Source organism: Berghia stephanieae, chromosome 8, assembly GCF_034508935.2.
Source record: "Berghia stephanieae isolate SIO BIC M18660-M18661 chromosome 8, UCSD_Bste_1.3, whole genome shotgun sequence".
Lineage (NCBI taxonomy): Eukaryota > Metazoa > Mollusca > Gastropoda > Nudibranchia > Aeolidiidae > Berghia > Berghia stephanieae.
In genome coordinates, this window is record NC_088367.1 from 48,527,679 (window position 1) to 48,549,526 (window position 21,848).

The window sequence follows — 21,848 nt, forward strand, 5'->3', positions numbered from 1 at the left end:
GTCCATATTCTTTGCTCACGGAGAGTCCTATATATCCTGCTTAAATAAACATTGAGACATTTAAGATGTGATTGTATGGAAGATGATAGAAAATTCTATGGACTCCAAAAATAACTGATGACAAATAAATGTTAAACTTAAACAAGGTGTTAGTGTTATATAGAAAATGTATGGACACAAAATGTGTGTTAGACTAATAAAAAATTTTTTAACAAGATTTGAGAAGCAAAGAAATAGAACATTTAGAATAACAAGATATGAAAGTGAGTAGGAAAGTACCAGAAAACTACAGAGAATAAAAATTTTGCAGCGGCGATGGGGCTTGAACCCACGACCTTACTGGTACGTCAACTCCACCTAGGCTTGAAGATCGTGACTCTTCTGTATAAGCTATCCATGACCCTGTACGGGTGTCAAGATGAGACTTTTAGTTTTAGGTGATCTCAAACCAAGTACATTGATGGTTGGAATCTACGTCTTTTCCCTATGCTAGTTAATTCCCCTTTGCCTTACTTTTTCTTGGGTGCTTTAATTGTAATCTAGAATTTTTTGACTATCCCATTTTCTTTCTTTATTTTTACTGGCACTGATATGACCGAAATGTATTGCAAGCGCCATAAAACCCCACTTTAAAACCTGGGTGGGGATCCTGACCTCCCATAGTGGGCAGGGAGGTACATGCTGTGTCTTCTATCCCCCCATACCTGTTTTCCAATTGTTTCCTGTCATTGTCTTGGAATGAGATTACTTAGTTTTGTCCTGATCCTTGCCGGAGTTCCTTGACTGGGAGGGAAACAGTCGAATGTATAGTTATAGTTTTGGGAGATGATATTTTTTTCCTTGTAAATCATCTCTCTGTTATGCATTGTATTATGTTTAGTTTACATATTATATTATATGATTGGTAAACATTTGAGTGTATTCCTCTTAGTTGGAACCTGTGCTTGTGTCTGGATGAGACTTTTAGGTGATCTCAAACTAAGTACTTTGGAGGTGTGCTCTTGGAATCTACATCTGTTCCCTATTTGAACCCGTTCCCCTTTGTCTTACCTTTTCTTTTGCGCTTTAATTGTAATTCTAGAACTTTTAACTATCCCATTCTCTTCCTTTTTACTGGCGCTGATATGACCTTAATGTGTTGCAAGCGCTGTAAAACCCTTAAAAACAAAACAAAACAAACCACTTTAAAACAAACAAATAATTAGGATAAATCTCAAGCTCAATGGGCCTTATGGTTTGAAAGGACTACTGCACTCTACAATGGAGAGTTGTCAGTTTTACATCTCATACGATCTTGTTATTGCAATTATATAGCAATTCACATAGATGAGAAATGGATTCCATACTTATCATGTTAAACCGATTTATTTATATTAGAACATTCCTCTCTCTAGTGGTAGCCTATAACTTATATAGACTGTAAAACTAAAGACATTCCTATGGTGTCATTTGTGATTTTATTATTAAGTTCAAATATTGACCGTAACAATTTATTTAGACTTTTGATTAACATGATTCTCCAATTAATTTTGTCTTTCATCATATAAAAAAAATTTTTTTTTGACATTTACTCAATCGGGACCAACCAGATCCTAGTTTATAATCGGTTATTTACCCCTAAACATAGGGATAGAAATAAGGGAAGATATTAAACGTGAGATTTGTTTATAAAAGTCATTAGATCATCATGGAGCTCAAGGGCTGGGGAAAAAAAAAGGGAGGGGGGGGGGGGGGGGAGGGTTTGAGGAGGAGAAGCAAGTTTGTTATTTCTTCATAAGAAGTGTTATTTGCATTTGACATTATTACTATTAAGCAAGAAAACTAAAAAACAAGTCAATGTGAAAGCTTCAATTAGGAACAAAATATTGATATTAAGGAAATGCATTTGACATTGTGTCCCTTTTTTCTGTACAAGACAGTGAAAAATCAAATGGAGACAAGTCACATTTACGCAATATTTATGAGCTAAATGATTTCTAGAAGCCACAAATCTGAGGTACCAGTCTCTAACTTGTGGATCACCATGATTATCACCCCTGTCACTGATCAAGGGATTGAAGCAGGTAACAAATGCATTAACTCAATAATAAGGAATATTACAGTCCAAGCCTTTCTCAATCCACAAAGAAATAGAAACACCCCCCCCCCCACCAGTCTTATGACATGACATAAACCATAATATCCGTAATAACATTGTGTGCGCTAATGAGAAGGGTGGCTCATTGGTACAGTCTTTGCTTCGTACCCGAAAGGTAACAAGTTCGAATACCCGCTGCACTGGGTGGCTTTGAGCAAGTCACCTCACTCTAGCTCCATTTGCAGCCCTGCCCTGGAGCTGATGCCTGGGTTATTTGTCCAGTATTCCCTTGGAATAGACCCTAGAGACAAATTTCCCTTATGGGAAGAATAAAGGGAATTATTATTTTATATTGCAGAACAGACTGAGCGGGTGGTTGGATGGGAGCATCACCCTTTAATCATATACCTATGATGTTCGCATGGGTGTACGATCCGATAGTGATGTCGTTTCTTCTTCTCTTTACTAGCCTATTCTGCTTCTTTGGTTTGTGATTGTATTTTTGACAGGGGATATTTTTTTTTTTCTGTAAATCTTCTGCCCGTTTGTTCTTGGTTATTTATAATTTAGCTTATGATATCTTTAGGTTATGATTTTGATTTACATTTGTACTATTTTTGTTAGATTGCTTGTTTTTTTGTTTCAGCGGTCTCTCATATAACCTCAATTGTGTTGGAAGAGACCTAAAGCAACAAACAAACAAACAAAAAAACAGAACAGACTGACCGATCATGATCAGGCCATCCAATTTTTTTTCAACTCACGTCTGCTGTAGATTGTTTTCACCTCGATATTGGAATATTGGTAGATGACATTTTATTTTCATTGACAAAAGTCATCTAGAATTAAAGAAAGTCTCATCATTCATCTTGCCAACTACAGACTTGATCTCAGGGGGGGGTCAAATTTGTCCAAGGAAGAAAAAAAAATGTTGTGATGTTGGCAAAGTTTATGCAAGTAGTCTTAATTCTTCATCTTAATCTTAATATTATCTTTCATGATTGAAGTTGAAGTGAATTGTTGTTTTAGTCCGGACCCATCAAGTCGTTATAAATGTTTTATGTTTGCCTTTTATATCATTACAAATAGTCACTCTCTCTTTCTCTCTCTCTCTGTACATTATTTTTAAACTCAAATTTTACTCTTTACTTAATCATGTGGTGAGGAAGAGCCACTTTATGATCTTTACTCGTCTCATAAATTGGAATAATACATTAAAAAATGATGAAAAGCTTGGGGTCAGTTATAAATTTTGGTTTCGAAGTGGTCTGCCCATATTAATTTGGACCTTTAGAATCACTTTAATAGAAATGGTAGCTACTAGAGTGAAGTTCTAACGAAAGACTGAAAATGGAGAGGCTTCGTATGGGAACAAAACAGACAATGTCTGTTTTCATATCATTGTCTGTTTTGTTCCCATACGAAGCCTCTCCATTTTCAGTCTTTCATTAGTATTTTACGATCACCGGCTTCAGGCAGCCCCTACCGTTTTCTACTTTAGAGTTAGAGTGAAGTTACGACCTAGCTTTGTGTATGGAAATGGTTGTGCATTTGTTTATTTATATATATATGTCATGGAAGACGCATCCAATAGGGGGTTAGAAAAGTGTACATTTTTTGTTACTTCAACTCTACAGAACTTCTTTGGCTGTGAACAATGTGAAGGTATTAGTAGCTACTCCATTTTTTAATATATATACGATACTAATACATTACATACCGTAGTTGTGAAATTTTAATTTGAAAGTTTACTAGTTGTGGATTTTAGACTGAGTCTTGTTTAAATTACTCCACTCATTCACTTACCTAGGCTACCTGTATTATTACTATGCTACATTACCTGATTAAAGATTTTAAAAATTGCCTCTGAATTATTTTGATGCTTATTTCATATTATGTTGAACTGAAAGTGAAAGTGTTGGCTTTGTAACTCTGACCTTCCCGCAACTTCACCCCAGTCTTCTGGTTTGGCAGGAGGTCAATTGCTGTGTCTTCTATCCCTCTATATCAAGTTTTCCAACTTGCTTTATGTCTTTGCCTGGGAATGAGATTACCTAGTGTTGACCTGGCCCTGGCCAGAGTCCTTGGCTTGGAGAGAAACAGTCAGAGTCAGATGTATAGTTATAGTTTTGAGAGATGATATTTTTCCTTGTAATTATACTCTGTTATGCAGTTATATTTATATTTTTGTTTTGAATACATTATGATTATTGTGTAAGCATTTAAATTTAGGCGTATTCCTAGTGGATGGGACAAATCGTCACGCGAGAGATCTACGCTTAATTGAGACAAATGCAGAACCTGTGGATGTGAATTCTGATAGGACAGTGATGGGTTAGGGTTAACTGTAATATCATCTAACAAGCGCCATGTCTTGTCCTCAACGTTGCGTGTTGCCCTTGCCAGGGACCCAATGTGAGGCGCTTTGAACATGTTGAAAACGTGATGCCTCAGTCTAATATGGGTACGGCAATCGTGATGCCTCAGTCTAATATGGGTACGGCAATCGTGATGCCTCAGTCTGTACGGCAATCGTGATGCCTCAGTCTAATATGGGTACGGCAATTGTGATGCCTCAGTCTAATATGGGTACGGCAATCGTGATTCCTCAGTCTGTACGGCAATCGTGATGCCTCAGTCTAATATGGGTACGGCAATCGTGATGCCTCAGTCTAATATGGGTATAGCAATCGTGATTCCTCAGTCTGATATGGGTACGGCAATCGTGATTCCTCAGTCTAATATGGGTACGGCAATCGTGATGCCTCAGTCTAATATGGGTACGGCAATCGTGATGCCTCAGTCTGTACGGCAATCGTGATGCCTCAGTCTAATATGGGTACAGCAATCGTGATGCCTCAGTCTAATATGGGTACAGCAATCGTGATGCCTCAGTCTAATATGGGTACAGCAATCGTGATGCCTCAGTCTAATATGGGTACGGCAATCGTGATTCCTCAGTCTAATATGGGTACGGCAATCGTGATGCCTCAGTCTGTACGGCAATCGTGATGCCTCAGTCTAATATGGGTACGGCAATCGTGATGCCTCAGTCTAATATTAATATGGGTACGGCAATCGTGATGCCTCAGTCTGTACGGCAATCGTGATGCCTCAGTCTAATATGGTACGGCAACGTGATTCCTCAGTCAATATGGGTACGGCAATCGTGATGCCTCAGTCTAATATGGTACGGCAATCGTGATCCTCAGTCTAATATGGGTACGGCAATCGTGATGCCTCAGTCTAAATGGTACAGCAATCGTGATGCCTCAGTCTAATATGGGACGGCAATCGTGATTCCTCAGTCTAATATGGGTACGCAATCGGATTCCTCAGTCTAATATGGTACGGCAATCGGATTCCTCAGTCTGTACGGCAACGTGATGCCTCATCTAATATGGGTACGGCAATCGTGATGCCTCAGTCTATATGGTACGGCAATCGGATGCCTCAGTCTGTACGGCAATCGTGATGCCTCAGTCTAATATGGTACGGCAATCGTGATTCCTCAGTCTAATATGGTACGGCAATCGTGATGCCTCAGTCTAATATGGTACGCAATCGTGATTCCTCATCTAATATGGGTACGGCAATCGTGATGCCTCAGTCTAATATGGTACAGCAATCGTGATGCCTCAGTCTAATATGGGTACGGCAATCGTGATTCCTCAGTCTAATATGGGTACGGCAATCGAGATTCCTCAGTCTAATATGGGTACGGCAATCGTGATTCCTCAGTCTGTACGGCAATCGTGATGCCTCAGTCTAATATGGGTACGGCAATCGTGATGCCTCAGTCTAATAGGGTACGGCAATCGTGATGCCTCAGTCTGTACGGCAATCGTGATGCCTCAGTCTAATATGGGTACGGCAATCGTGATTCCTCAGTCTAATATGGGTACGGCAATCGTGATGCCTCAGTCTAATATGGGTACGGCAATCGTGATTCCTCAGTCTAATATGGGTACGGCAATCGTGATGCCTCAGTCTAATATGGGTACAGCAATCGTGATGCCTCAGTCTAATATGGGTACGGCAATCGTGATTCCTCAGTCTAATATGGGTACGGCAATCGAGATTCCTCAGTCTAATATGGGTACGGCAATCGTGATTCCTCAGTCTGTACGGCAATCGTGATGCCTCAGTCTAATATGGGTACGGCAATCGTGATGCCTCAGTCTAATATGGGTACGGCAATCGTGATGCCTCAGTCTGTACGGCAATCGTGATGCCTCAGTCTAATATGGGTACGGCAATCGTGATTCCTCAGTCTAATATGGGTACGGCAATCGTGATGCCTCAGTCTAATATGGGTACGGCAATCGTGATTCCTCAGTCTAATATGGGTACGGCAATCGTGATGCCTCAGTCTAATATGGGTACAGCAATCGTGATGCCTCAGTCTAATATGGGTACGGCAATCGTGATTCCTCAGTCTAATATGGGTACAGCAATCGTGATGCCTCAGTCTAATATGGGTACGGCAATCGTGATGCCTCAGTCTGTACGGCAATCGTGATGCCTCAGTCTGTACGGCAATCGTGATGCCTCAGTCTAATATGGGTACGGCAATCGTGATTCCTCAGTCTAATATGGGTACAGCAATCGTGATGCCTCAGTCTAATATGGGTATGGCAATCGTGATTCCTCAGTCTAATATGGGTACGGCAATCGTGATGCCTCCAAGTGCGTACGGCAATCGTGATTCCTCATCTATATGGGTACGGCAATCGTGATGCCTCAGTCTAATATGGGTACGGCAATCGTGATGCCTCAGTCTATATGGGTACGGCAATCGTGATTCCTCAGTCTAATATGGGTACGGCAATCGTGATGCCTCAGTCCTAATATGGGTGAAAGGCAATCGTGATGCCTCAGTCTGTACGGCAATCGTGATTCCTCAGTCTATATGGGTACGGCAATCGTGATGCCTCAGTCTAAATGTACGCAATCGTGAGCCTCATCTTACGGCAATCGTGATTCCTCAGTCTGATATGGGTACGGCAATCGTGATTCCTCAGTCTAATATGGGTACGGCAATCGTGATGCCTCAGTCTAATATGGTACGGCAATCGTGATGCCTCATCTAATATGGGTACGGCAATCGTGATCCTCAGTCTAATATGGTACGGCAATCGTGATTCCTCAGTCTAATATGGTACGGCAATCGTGATGCCTCAGTCTGTACGGCAATCGTGATTCCTCAGTCTGATATGGGTACGGCAATCGTGATGCCTCAGTCTAATATGGGTACGGCAATCGTGATGCCTCATCTAATATGGTACGCAATCGTGATGCCTCAGTCTAATATGGGTACGGCAATCGTGATTCCTCAGTCTAATATGGGTACGGCAATCGTGATGCCTCAGTCTAATATGGTACGGCAATCGTGATCCTCAGTCTAATAATGGGTACGGCAATCGTGATTCCTCAGTCTAATATGGGTACGGCAATCGTGATGCCTCAGTCTAATATGGGTACGGCAATCGTGATGCCTCAGTCTAATATGGTACGGCAATCGTGATTCCTCAGTCTAATATGGTACGGCAATCGTGATGCCTCAGTCTAATATGGTACGGCAATCGTGATGCCTCAGTCTAATATGGGTACGGCAATCGTGATGCCTCAGTCTAATATGGTACGGCAATCGTGATTCCTCAGTCTGTACGGCAATCGTGTGCCTCAGTCTAAATGGTACGGCAATCGTGATTCCTCAGTCTAATATGGGTACGGCAATCGTGATGCCTCAGTCTAATATGGGTAGGCAATCGTGATCCTCAGTCTAATATGGGTACGGCAATCGGTGATGCCTCATCTAATATGGGTACGCAATCGTGATGCCTCAGTCTAATATGGGTACGGCAATCGTGATTCCTCAGTCTAATATGGTACGGCAATCGTGATTCCTCAGTCTAATATGGTACGGCAATCGTGATGCTCATCTATACGTGCAATCGTGATGCCTCAGTCTAATATGGTACGGCAATCGTGATGCCTCAGTCTAATATGGGTACTGCAATCGTGATGCCTCAGTCTAATGGTACGGCAATCGTGATGCCTCAGTCTAATATGGGTACGGCAATCGTGATGCCTCAGTCTAATATGGGTACGGCAATCGTGATGCCTCAGTCTGTACGGCAATCGTGATTCCTCAGTCTAATATGGGTACGGCAATCGTGATGCCTCAGTCTAATAGGGTACGGCAATCGTGATCCTCAGTCTAATATGGGTACGGCAATCGTGATTGCCTCAGTCTAATATGGGTACGGCAATCGTGATCCTCAGTCTAATATGGGTACGGCAATCGTGATCTCAGTCTGTACGGCAATCGTGATCTCAGTCTAATATGGGTACGGCAATCGTGATGCCTCAGTCTAATATGGGTACGGCAATCGTGATGCCTCAGTCTAATATGGGTACGGCAATCGTGATGCCTCAGTCTAATATGGGTACGGCAATCGTGATGCCTCAGTCTGTACGGCAATCGTGATGCCTCAGTCTGTACGGCAATCGTGATGCCTCAGTCTGTACGGCAATCGTGATGCCTCAGTCTAATATGGGTACGGCAATGATGACACGAGACTGTTACTGTTACTGTAATTGTATTAAAATCAAACAACTAATTGTGGGTGGGGAAGATAGGGTGAGTATAGAGGCTTGAGGAGTGATAGGGATGAGGTATTGGATTCGTAGGTCAAAGACATTGCATGCCGAGTGTGTAATCCACAACGGGATGTGCTGGCATTGTCTACCACTACCACACTAAAGGGGAGCTTTATTCTACCAGTTATTGAATGAAAAAGACACAGTTAAAGCTACACCTCATAATAATGGGACCTCACCGCATCAACTCGCGTTTAACACCCTCTTCACATTTTTTTCTTCATATTCTTTGTAAAATAATAACCAACACGTAAATCTCGAAAACACAGAAATCTCAAACAAACAGGCCCGGTCCCAACTTGTTCCAAGATTTCCGTGCTGCACTGTAAAAATAATGAATGGGTTTTTTCCCTGTCAGATTTGTTCATTGTAAACTCATGCTCTTCTGTTGTTATATTTTCATCTCTTCCTCAGCCATAAAAAAAAATTAAAAAGACCAATACACAAGTTTTTTTCTTTATCATCATTTATGTTCATAACTTAAAAGTGCACATATTTTATTTTGCGTTTACTCATCAATTAAGTAAAATTAATTACCAATATTTCAATATACCTACTCCTTTTACAGACTTTTTTTAATGCCTAGAAAAAGGAACGAAATTGATGTCACTCAGCTCTTTATAATTGTTTTTAGGCAGCCATTTTGGTGACAAGTTCTCACTAGGTTATATCAATCAGACCATATACGTTCTAGATAATTAATAACATAATTTTGTGTGTTGGTACGTTATATATCAGACTGGTGGATGCTGTGAGTATTTTACCTGAACACATAGCATCAACTGTCTTCTCAATTCCCTAGACAAGACATGACAAATCACTAACTCCTAAAAACAAAGATTTCAATCTAAGGGTCATTGTAATATGACTCAGTCATAGATCAAGGGACTGAAATGGGTAGTAGTATGAAAAGCATTCCCTCAGTATTTAATATGGCCCTTTAGGCCGAAGTAACAAAAAAAAAAAGAAATTAAGTCTTTCAGAACTATAAGGTCCATGGAGCCGGAGTTTATTCTAGTTTCTATAGAATAAAATGGACAATAACAATTGCTTGCTATCCTTTGGGTAGGAGGCTAGTCTATTGCAAAGTACTTTTTTTGCCAGATCATACAAAGCCAGCTACCCATTCACTGCTGGGTGGACAGAGGGGTCAGAAAAAAATCTCGATGACACCCAGGATCAATCTCAGGGTCCCATTGTGTGTGAAGCTAGTGCTCTACCAACTGAGCTATCGGCGACCCCCCACCCCACCCCACCTTTTAGGCTCATGACCAGCATAAACTCTTATGTTCCAAATGGTTTTCCAGCAGAATCTCAAGCTGACTAAGACCCACTGTTAACAACTTTTTAGGAACTCCATACCATGACTGGACAGATTTGAATATAATTACTACGTAGATATAAAATAATATGTAAAGACAAAGGGGATCTTTTTTTTGTTTTGTTTTAATGTACACAATCAAGTTTTACTAAATATTATTTACATGATAGATTCAGGTTTTCTATTTTTTTAAAATAACTTCTATGTTTATGTTAGTCACGATACACATTCAGGCAGAATAAATGACAGACAGTGCCTCAAATCAAAAGTCAGTTTGTAACCAGGTTGCTTTGCCCTACTTACTCTAGTTTCTGCAGGGTAGGCCTATCACAAATGATAATTTTGAATTATTTTGTGTAAATTTTTTTTTCCCCCTTTTTTCCTGGTTTGCTACATAAATGCAATGTGCATAATGTCAACTTTCTATGGACCAAGTATCTCCTACAAAGTCCTTATATATTCTGCTTGTATGTGTAAAAGTATCATCTATTATCATTTCTCAAATGATCACAGTGAATTACAAAGTGATACTAGGCTGCTAGAGGTTGTGGACTGTAAAAAGTAATCAACAAAAATGATTGTTTGTTTGTTTTTGTTTTTAAGGGTTTTACGGCGCTTGCAACACATTTAGATTATATCAGCGCCAGTAAAAAAGGAAGAAAATGGGATAGTCGAAAGTTCTAGAATTACAATTAAAGCACCCAAGAGAGAGTAAGACAAAGGGGAATTGGGAACAAATAGGGATCAGATGTAGATTCCAAGAGCTTACCACCAATGTACTTAGCTTGAGATCGCCTATAAGTCTTATCCGGACACAAGCACAAAATCCAACAAGGAGGAACACACTCAGATGCTTACATCATACATTAAAAATAACAAATATAATAATACATAACAGAGAGATGATTTACAAGGAAAAAAATATCATCTCCAATAACTATGCATTCGACTGTTTCTCTCCCAGCCAGGACTCGGGCCAGGACCAGGACAAAACCAAGTAATCCCATTCCAAGACAAAGACAGAAAGCATGTTGGAAAACAGATATAAGGGGATAGAAGACACAGTATGTACCCCCCTGCCTGCTATGGGAGGTCAGGATCCCCACCCAGAACAAAAATGATTATATAAGCTTCAAAAAAGAACAAAATACCAAACATGGAACATTTCCGGCTCAAAGCCCTTCTTCAGTCAACAATAACAACAACAACAAAACCCAATAAAAATATAATAAATACGTTACTTGAGGGCAGATAAATATTTATTCGGCTAGTCTTTTCTGTATTAAGATCTTGGGAAGTGCCAAATATTTATCTGATGTTGATCTGTTTTGTTTAGTTATATACCTATATATGTCTTCATTAGTGTTTTTGTTGTTAGCTGAAGGGTTTTGAGCCCAAAATGTTTCGTGTTTGGTATTTTTTTCCTTTTGGAAGCTGTTATGTTCATTTTTGTTTTTTACTTTTTACAGTAAATTACAATAATTTTAATGTTATTATATAAATCTTTTTATGAATGGTAACCAAAATTCAATAATACCATATAGCATTATACATAATTAAATGATTAAATCAAAACAACAAAAACATCAGTAACAAAGTCATTATCAGTATTTCCCTCTTGACTTGTCTTTCTTCTTTTGTTTCTTTTTGTTTTTCTTCATACCGCCTTTATCCTTCGTGCTTTCCTTCTCTTCTTCCTCCAGTTTCCTTTTCGTCAGCAGATGGCTGTGATTAAAAAGAACCAAGGATGATAAAATATGTATATATATATATATATATATATATATATATATATATAAACAAAAAAACGGATAATTAAATCTCCTCTAAATACATTACAACACTTACACCAAAGATGAAATCTTTAATCATGACACCAAAGACTAAACGCATAACACAATATTGCACTATTGTGCTGCTATGTGGTATGACACTCGCTTTCGAATCGGAAGGTCCTGGGTTTGAGCCTCACTCAGCGCACAGTTGAATCCTTGGAGAAGGCTTTTTACTCATTCTCTCACCGTACTCAGGTGTAAAAAGAGTTCCTGGCTGTTGGCCAGGGATCGGGGATCCCTTGTAAAGCGCTTTGAGCCTGTTTAGTGGATATTGCGCTATATAAAAGCTCAATTAAAAATAAAAATATATGTGTCAGGTAAGTAAATGTGACTAAAAAGCCTTTTCCTTTTGAGTCAATTTTGCACTACTGTATAGACCAAATGAATGAATATTCTTGTGGTTTGTATAAAAAAGCTACTACTGCTATTTCTTGATTTTAAATCATCTTTTATGAAAGGACTCCAAGTCCAACATGTTGGTCGATATATACATACGGTGAAAAATTGCATATAATCCTCTATGCAGGATGCATTTCTATTCCACAGACCTAATATTAGACCCAACAAAAGTTCTTTTGAGATAACCAATACACTTCAACTTAAATCATAACTATGACTTACCTTTTGATACTGACAACTGACTGTATTTTGGTAGAAGTGTTAGTCTTGACTGCGTCTTTCCATTCTTCCTCTGTGCCCTGAATTGCATACTTAGACAAATCCTCACCCAGGTAAGCATCCAGCTCGCTCTTTCTTTTGAATTTGAATTCTGTACCAGCATCGTCCTACAATCATCAAACGACAAATACAAAAAAAAGAAGGAATTAATAAGTATAGGTCTTTGAAAAGTTTGAGTGATATTTAAGATTGTTTACAATAAAATATGTATAAGATGTTTACAATTAATCAAACTATTAACTCTCACTCTCTCTCTCTTTTAAAATTAAAAAAAAATTATTATAATTTTGCTAGCCAGAAAGGTGATCTGTTCCTACCACCTTCCATCAATGTGATCAACAGGTTTAATTAACTCTCTCGAGTTCACCCTCATTGAAAATCGAACAAATTAATTTGTTTTTCCATGCATAATATGAACTCGAGAGAGTTAAGCAACATCATGTAGGAGACAAACTGTACACAAAAACAATTGTTTTTATTTATTTTTAAGGACATTTAACTCTCTTGACTTCAATATGAATGGAAGGCAAACAGATATTCCACTTTCCCATCCAAGAGAACACATGGCAGGCAAAGTTTTTCTTTCAACAAGACAAGATCAGCCTTAAATATAATGTGAAAATAAATTGAAAACTATAAGCAAAGTCAAATCAATATTTAGACTATCTTATTTACAAAGAAAGGGGAACCTAATGAAATACAGTCGCGTCTCTCTAATCCGAAACCCAAAAATCCAAATGTATCCATTATGCGGACAGGTTGCCCGGGAACAGATTTTTTCTTCTTCTTTATTTGTACATTTTAGGGCCTGATTCCACTATCCATGTCTCCATAATCCCAGACAAATGCTGGGAGCGGAGGTGTTTGGATTGGAGACACGTGACTCTACTTTCAAATCTGCCCATACCAGTTCTTGGCCCAATGATTTTCTGGTGGGCTCCATCACAATTGTCCTTTGTTCTGGAATGGTAGCTTCAGCTTGCTTCTCCAAGATGCGGTTGAAATGCTGGTGAAAAAAAAAAAATCTTTAAAAAGTGTTTGGATAATCAGTCAAATATAGAGCTGCCTAGTCCTACGAAAATTAGTAGTGGTAAAAATTACGAAATTTTTGGTCCAATTTCAGAACTCCGTGAACATTTGTTTTGTTTGTTTGTTTGTTTGTTTGTTGCTTTAGGTCTCTTCCAACACAATTGAGGTTATATGAGAGACCGCTGAAACAAAAAAACAAGCAATCTAACAAAAATAGTACAAATGTAAATCAAAATCATAACCTAAAGATATCATAAGCTAAATTATAAATAACCAAGAACAAACAGGCAGAAGATTTACAGAAAAAAAAATATCCCCTGTCAAAAATACAATCACAAACCAAAGAAGCAGGATAGGCTAGTAAAGAGAAGAAGAAACGACATCACTATCGGATCGTACACCCATGCGAACATCATAGGTATATGATTCAAGGGTGATGCTCCCATCCAACCACCCGCCCGTGATCATTTCTGAGTCATTAAAACTTATTGAAAAATGAAAGTTGGTACCAAAATGTAATAATTATAGGGATTTTGGAGTGATATCTCATCATTGTCAGGGCAAATTATTGATCTATAAAGTTGACTATGGCAACTACAAGCAAGTTTTATCTTCTAAAAACTATGAATTTTTTTTGATTTTCAAGTAGGCAGGCCTGGTCAAATATGCTACAATGCCTAACTAAAAATAACTCTTGAACTTTTTATATAGCGACATATCTACTAAATGTGCTCAAAGTGCTTTGCAACGGATCCCTGGTCAACACCAACACTAAACATGTAGGACGAGACATGACACCTGTTGGACAATACTATAACTTTTCCGACAGAGACAACGCTGTTAACCACCAGGTACTCATTTTATACCCAAGTACGGTGAGAGAATGTGAGTAAAGAGCCTTTTCCAAGGACTCAACAATGCATAGCTCAGAGCAGGACTCGAACCCAGGACCTTTCAATCCGAAAGCGAGTGTCATACCACTAGACCACATAGCCGCACAAACCAATTTACCTGTACAAATTTCCTGATGGTCTGGTTAAAGAGCGCTAGTATCTGGCTGATGGGCAAGTCAATCTCCTTCTCCAACTCGTCGACTACTTTGTGTTGTAACCCCAGGGAGAGAAGAATGCTCTGAAAAAGTTACAAAAGTAAAGATAAAATAGAGCAAATACTAGAATCAATGAGATCTAAGCTTATATAGAGCAATATCCACTAAACGTGCTCAAAGCACTTTACAAGGGATCCCTGGCCAACAGCAACACTTAACATATAGGACAAGACATGACGCCTGTTAGGCGATAATGCAATTTTTTCGGACAGACACAATGCTGGTAATGGCCAGGTACTCATTTTACACCTGAGTACGGTGACAGAATGTGAGCCTTTTCCAAGGACTCAACTAAGCACCGAGCGAAGCTCAAACCCAGGACCTTCCGATCCGAAAGCAAGTATCATACCACTTATTAGTAATAAATCTTTATTGTCCATAAAATGGAAAATATTTAGTGTTTTACATTGCTCGTACAAATATAATAAACATAAATAGAAATGTGTGGATTGTATGAGTGGCAAATCTACATAAATTTGGGACTCACACTTTGAACCACACTGAGGTGGATGGGTATTTTGGCAATAAAGTAGAGACGAGACAAAGCCGGCAACAGATCCACAATCAGATGGTAATCCACCAAGTTATTGGCGTACAGTTCTAGTCTTTTGATGTCGTAGGGCGTGACACTGGACAGCAATTCCTCCTTTGTCATCGTTGCTGGGTTTGTAAAAAGAACGAAATTAATTATGGATATATATGGATGAATGATATTAAAGCTGAGAAAATAATAATAATAACAATCATCGTCATCATATCATAATCATAAAAATAATAATAATAATAATAATACATAACAACAACAATAATAATAATAACAACAATTATTATTGTTGTTATTATTATTATTATTATTGTTGTTGTTATTATTATTATTATTGTTGTTGTTATTAATTTTTATTATTTTTCAAAATAATAAGAATAATAGTAAGAGAGAGAGAGAGAGAGAGAGAGAGAGAGAGAGAGAGAGAGAAAGAGCGAACAAGAGAGAGAAAGAGCGAACAAGAGAGAGAGAGAGGAAAAGAGAGAGAGAGAGAGGAAAAGAGAGAGAGAGAGAGAGAGAGAGAGAGAGAGAGAGAGAGAGAGAGAGAGAGAGAGAGAGAGATGTATATACCTGATGCATCAGCTGTGTGAATCTTGTTCTGTAAAATGTTCAAGCCAAGTGCAGGTTTAAAAGTTTTGAACTGGTAGGACAAAAGGTAAACAAATCTCCTTCTGAAATCTGAAAAGAAAAAAAAAATCCAATAGCTTAATGAACGTAAATATATATTTATATACATAAAATATCACTCATCTACAGAAATGAAAGAAAAACGATGATATAGTGAAAGGACTGGGGTAAATCTAAGCACATAATTATTACTCTGATAATCACAGAAACATACAGATATAGATAAATAAATGAAACATATAAATAAACATCAAAAGCATGCACCAGACATAGATAAATAAATAAAATAAATAATTAAACATAGCCTCTTTATTCACCAGACAATGATAGATAAAAAAGATAAATAATAAACATTTTTTAAAAAGCCCTTTGATTATATATTCACCAGACATCAAGAAATAAATAAATAAACATAGCCTCTCTATTCACCAAACAGAGATAAATGAAATAAATAAATAAACATAGCCTCTTTATTCACTAGACAAAAGATAAATGAAATAAATAAATAAACATAGCCTCTCTATTCACCAGACATAGATAAATGAACTAACTAAATAAACATCAAAAGGAAGCCCCTTCGACTATTCACCTTTCCAAAAATCTCTCAACCAGGTATTTCTGTCTTCCTGTTCGTCGTCATGTTTGAGTGTCTTCAACATGATACACGAATGTTCTCCCGTCAGCTCATTCTGGCAACAAAAGTCATAGAAAAATTTATTTTTCAGTCAGTTGGAAAAAGAGAAAAAGCTATTGTAAACAGTACATTCTGTACATAATATTGTCTTCGTTATGTTAAGTACACTAGACCTACATTATTCAGTGCTGATGGTGACAAAAAGTGAAAAAGGAAGAAAATTTTGAACGATTGTCATTAAGCCCCATTTTTACTGCATTGCATCAAAATCATCCCCACCTTTTAGAGCAGTTGAGATGATAAACTATCATTGACACCCTTGCTAACTTCTGGGGAGTGAGAAACTGCTCCTGTTTGTTTGTTCCATTCCACCACATATCAAGTCTCACACCGCCAGTACATATGATAGGTGGGGAAATCTCATTCTATAATCCTCCTCTGACTACAAAATCACGGATTTGAGGAGAACCATCAGCATTGATGACTATTATTTGTGCGGCTATGTTTTTCTTGTGGTATGAAACTCGTTTTCGGATCGGAAGGTCCTGGGTTCGAGCCTCGCTCGGCACATAGTTGAGTCCTTGGAAAAGGCTCTTTACTCACATTCTCTCACCGTACTCAGGTGTAAAATGAGTAACTGGCCGTTGACAGCGTTGTCTTTGTCCGAAAGAAAAAAAGTAATATCGCCTAACAGGCATCCGTCCCACATGTTATAAGTTGCTGTTCGTCAGGGACCCCTTGTAAAGCACTTTGAGAACGTTTAGTGGATATTCCGCTATATAAAAGTTCAATTTTTTTTAATTTTTAAAAAATTGTCTGATCTCTTAGCGTCCATCAGAGAGGAAAAAAATAATCTCGACTGCACTCTGGATAGATCTCAGTCCCTTTGCGTGTGAAGCGATTGCTATACCAACTGAGCTATCGGGACCCCACCCCCGATTACCATTATACATGAAGATAGATATTTTACAAAAAACACAAAGAATGACTTCCTTACTGATGTTTGGCGCAAGTAGACAGGGACATAGCCAGCTTTCTTCCAGAACCTGAAAAATAAATAAATACATGAATAAATATATATATATAAATAAATAAATATATGAATAAATAAACAAATATTTAAAAATAAAAATCAAAGTAAGGAAAAGAACAATGCAAATCATCATCAGAGCTTGTCACTCCATCACCGAACCCACTCCACAGCATCTGGTCATGGTCAGTGCAGCTGGGCTGGGCTGACTTGCGGGACATGAGGCGGTGATGCGGGGCAGTAGTCCCAGATGCAGGACTGTCCCACGTGATGCGGGACACTGACACTTGGCACAGCCCTGCAATATTTGAATGAAAATTATACTTGCACTAAAATCTATTTTAATCCAGTGTTCAACATACCTGAACAAATCCGAGGTCAGGCCATATGAAACGCCGACGTAGTCCAAGTGTTCGCTTCGTCGCTCCGTCAACTTGACTAGGAGAGGAGGAAGATTCTTACGAGGCTCAATGCGTTCATTTAAAAGATTGACTCCCTGGGGAACCAAATGAAATTCTCATATTTTAAAAAATAAAACATTATGCCCTTTCGCAACGGCATCATAAGATCCCATCGCCTAGGTATTCCATGAAGGAATGTAGATACTCCATCAAACAGGATGTCTGATGTTGTCCAATGTGAGCAAATTGGGGGTAAATAATCTTGCCCAAGGAAAAAAACCGAAAGTACCTGAAGCAGGGCTCGAACCCTGGACCTTCTGGGTCACCTTGAAATGCCTGAACCACTTTGCCCCCAAAATTCTTATGAAGTTTTTTGAAAAACCATTTTACTTGTACTTAAATGAGTTTACATCTCACACATACCTGGAAGATCTCTAGGATCTAATGACATTACAGTAATGTGAGAGTTACCCTCAACGTCCTTGTTCACAATAAATCTTTTAGCATAACAACGCCTAGGTAAGGGAAGTTCTTTTTATGTGGAACCAAAAATGGTGACTATTTGAGACTTTCAAGGGCAAACTGAAAACTTAACTCACATCTAATCAATCTACAAGTAACAAACTGGTAAAAATTCTTACATCTAATCAATCTACCAGTAACAAACTGGTAAAAATTCTCACATCTAATCAATCTACCAGTAACAAACTGGTAAAAATTCTCACATCTAATCAATCTACCAGTAACAAACTGGTAAAAATTCTCACATCTAATCAATCTACCAGTAACAAACTGGTAAAAATTCTCACATCTAATCAATCTACCAGTAACAAACTGGTAAAAATTCTCACATCCAATCAATCTACCAGTAACAAACTGGTAAAAATTCTCACATCTAATCAATCTACCAGTAACAAACTGGTAAAAATTCTCACATCCAATCAATCTACCAGTAATAAACTGACCTCATCATCATCGGCAAGATTTTCAACTTTCTCTTGCTCTTCGTCCTCATCTCCATCATCATCATCATCAACATCCATTGTCTGATCTTGATCATTGGTTTCTTTCAAGTTTGGAAATTTTCCCTCATAATATTTTTCTAGCTGGTCAAGAGCAAACGATCCGTAACCCATCTGATGAAATGAAAAAGGAAAACATAAGAAAATAAAGAAGAAAAAAATCAATTCAAACCAAAGAAAAGAAACCAGATTTTCCGGGACCGTTTTACTCTTGGAAAATTAAAATTTCAGTTCATCAAGTTAAAATGTAACGAGTCGTATATTATTCATGTGATGATATAAATTTTTTTTATTTTTTTTAAAGTGAGCATTTATATAGCGCAATATCCATTACAAGTGCTCAAAGCGCTTGACAGGGTGTCCCTGACCAACAGCAACACGTAACAGGTAGAACGAGACATGACATGATGCCTGTTAGGTGATATTACAATGTTAATGAATATAATAAAATCAGCAGCCAAGGATTTTCCGTCTGACAATACATTTTATTTTATTTGTTTTCCACGCTAAATTTGTTTATTGTTGTGCTGACGAAGGGTTTGTAACCAGAACATCCATTCTCTGTAGTGTTCCCATCCAAAGCCTCTCCACTCTCACTCTTTTGTTATTATTTTCACGATCCCAGGCTTCAGGCAGCCCCCCCCACACCATTCTCTGGAAAATGGAGATAAATTTTGGAAATCCGCTCTTCATATACATGATAACACATCATAAGATTAGTTGATAAAACACATCAAAATTGAAAGATGACGATGACAACGGCGACTCACCCCTTGATAATCTGGATGTGTTGCAATTCTGACAACTCTAGCTCCAGAAAGCCCCGGAAAGTCGTGGTCTTGGTACTAGACGAGTGGATGGAAAATTAAAGATTTTTTTTACATTTTGACACAGTAGATATAGATAAAACGAAGATAACATCATTCAGGTCTTTGTATTGTTTTTGCCATCCGCGTTTATGAGTAATTCTCACTAAACGGTATTAACCAAACTATAAAAGTTCATGGTTACACATAGCTTTGTGTGTTGGTCCGTTATACTTTCGGATGGCAATGTTGTTAGCTTCTTAGCCAAGCGCATACTATCTATATAATAAATTTGATTCAATAATAATAATAATAATAATAATAATAATAGATCTTTATTGACCATAAATATGGCAATTTGTCATTTAGTTACACTTGTTATAACGTTAAATGATAACTATAACATTGAACAGATATTTCACTCCTACTTATTCTCTCTCTCTCTCTCTCTCTCTCTCTCTCTCAAAACACAGTGCTGCCAACCCTGGCCCATGAAAATGTTTACAATGGAGATCCAAAATGAGTAAGATTTTGTAAAAATGTATACCATCCTGCAAAAACGATAAGTAATGCTAAATTTGATGATGGGGAATTAGACCATACAAACAATATTATAATTGATAAATTAGTGAATAACGTTATCTTTATAGACCATATAAATAGTATCCACTTCCAGCAACCACTTATAAATCCGATATGACCCACCACTATATTGAATTCCCTATATGACTGTTCAAGTTATAAAACAGATTAAAATGTTTAAGTACACTTATAGAGAGTATGATTGATAAAAATGTTTAAACAATAAAAAATTTCATAATACGCACATTCCTGAGCAAAATGTGTACAATGAGCAAAAATGCATAAGAATACAGATTTTTTTGTGTGTGTTGGTGTGTTTAATTTGGTTGGTAGATGTTGTGAGTATTTTACCAAAATGCATAGCATAAATACCTGCTGTGATACAGTCCAGGGAATGAGATCCCCATATCCTGTTTTGCCTCGCTCTAGACTCGACTTGATGATTTTCTTGGAAATTTCTCCCTCCAGACAGACCTGATAAGTTTAAGAACAAAAAGAAATTTTGTTATAAAAGAAATGATTTATGTCAGGCTGGCTGAGAAAACCCGGGAAGATGCGGCAAGCTTTGATTTGAATTATGAGCCAAAATCGAAGATAAAGTGTTTCCCATAGCAACAAATTTTATTCAGAAAAAAATTCATAACTTGGGTTCTAATAGACATAGAAAGAAAATTTAAAGATCAGAAAGATGTGGTCTACACCACTGTATACATAACTCAATTTATGAAATTTGCGCATCTTTCTGGGTTTTCTCATACAGCCATACACATATTATTGCCTTTATAAATACCAATAAACCACATTATCATCAGCGATTAAATTTTTTTTAAAAACTCAAGCTTTTATATAAAGCAATATCCACTAAATGTGCTCTAAGTGCTTTACAAGGGGTCCTTATCAAACGGTAACGCTTAACATTTAGGACAAGACATGACGTTTGTAAGGTGATATTACAATTTTTTTCTCTCTGACAGACACAACATTGTTAAAAACCATGCATTCCTTTTAGATCAGAGAACAGAGCAAAAATGTGAGTAAAGAGCCTTTTCCAAGGACTCAACGATACACCACCCAGAGCAGGACTCGAACCCAGGATCTTCCAATCCAAATGCGAGTGTCATACCACTAGACCTTTATTCATCTCATAGGGGAAATTTGTCTCTAGGTTCTATTCCAAGGGAAGGCTGGAATAACCCAGGCGTCAGCAGCAGTGCAGTGCCACAAATTGAGCCAGGGCGAGGTGACTTGCTCAAGGCCATAAAGCGCAGCAGCAGGTGATTGAATTCGGTACCTTTCGAGTAAGAAGCAAAGGCCGTACCGTTGAGCCACGCTGCCCCCTAGAGAACTATGAGAACTGAGCATAAATTCCACCAACCCCAGACTTGTTCAGTATCATTTCCTAGACAAAGACTAACTGTAAATCGATTTTTAAATTTGTCAAGACTAACTGTAAATTGATTTTTAAATTTTTAAATTCAATTCAAATAT

General features: G+C 38.0%; 1 protein-coding gene across 1 annotated transcript in view; it reads right to left on the reverse strand.

Annotated features, from left to right (window-relative positions):
- Positions 1–9,720: 9,720 nt before the first annotated feature.
- The window catches only part of LOC144978801 (RNA cytidine acetyltransferase-like), a 47,600-nt gene continuing 35,472 nt past the window's right edge, over positions 9,721–21,848 (reverse strand). Inside the window, 12 exon segments of the mRNA XM_078925323.1 lie at positions 9,721–11,789; positions 12,521–12,684; positions 13,485–13,583; positions 14,618–14,737; positions 15,202–15,374; positions 15,829–15,936; positions 16,475–16,574; positions 17,517–17,565; positions 17,912–18,045; positions 18,916–19,086; positions 19,743–19,817; positions 20,733–20,834. Of these exon segments, the coding sequence (XP_078781449.1) occupies positions 11,669–11,789; positions 12,521–12,684; positions 13,485–13,583; positions 14,618–14,737; positions 15,202–15,374; positions 15,829–15,936; positions 16,475–16,574; positions 17,517–17,565; positions 17,912–18,045; positions 18,916–19,086; positions 19,743–19,817; positions 20,733–20,834 (1,416 nt within the window). The 3' untranslated portion in view covers positions 9,721–11,668.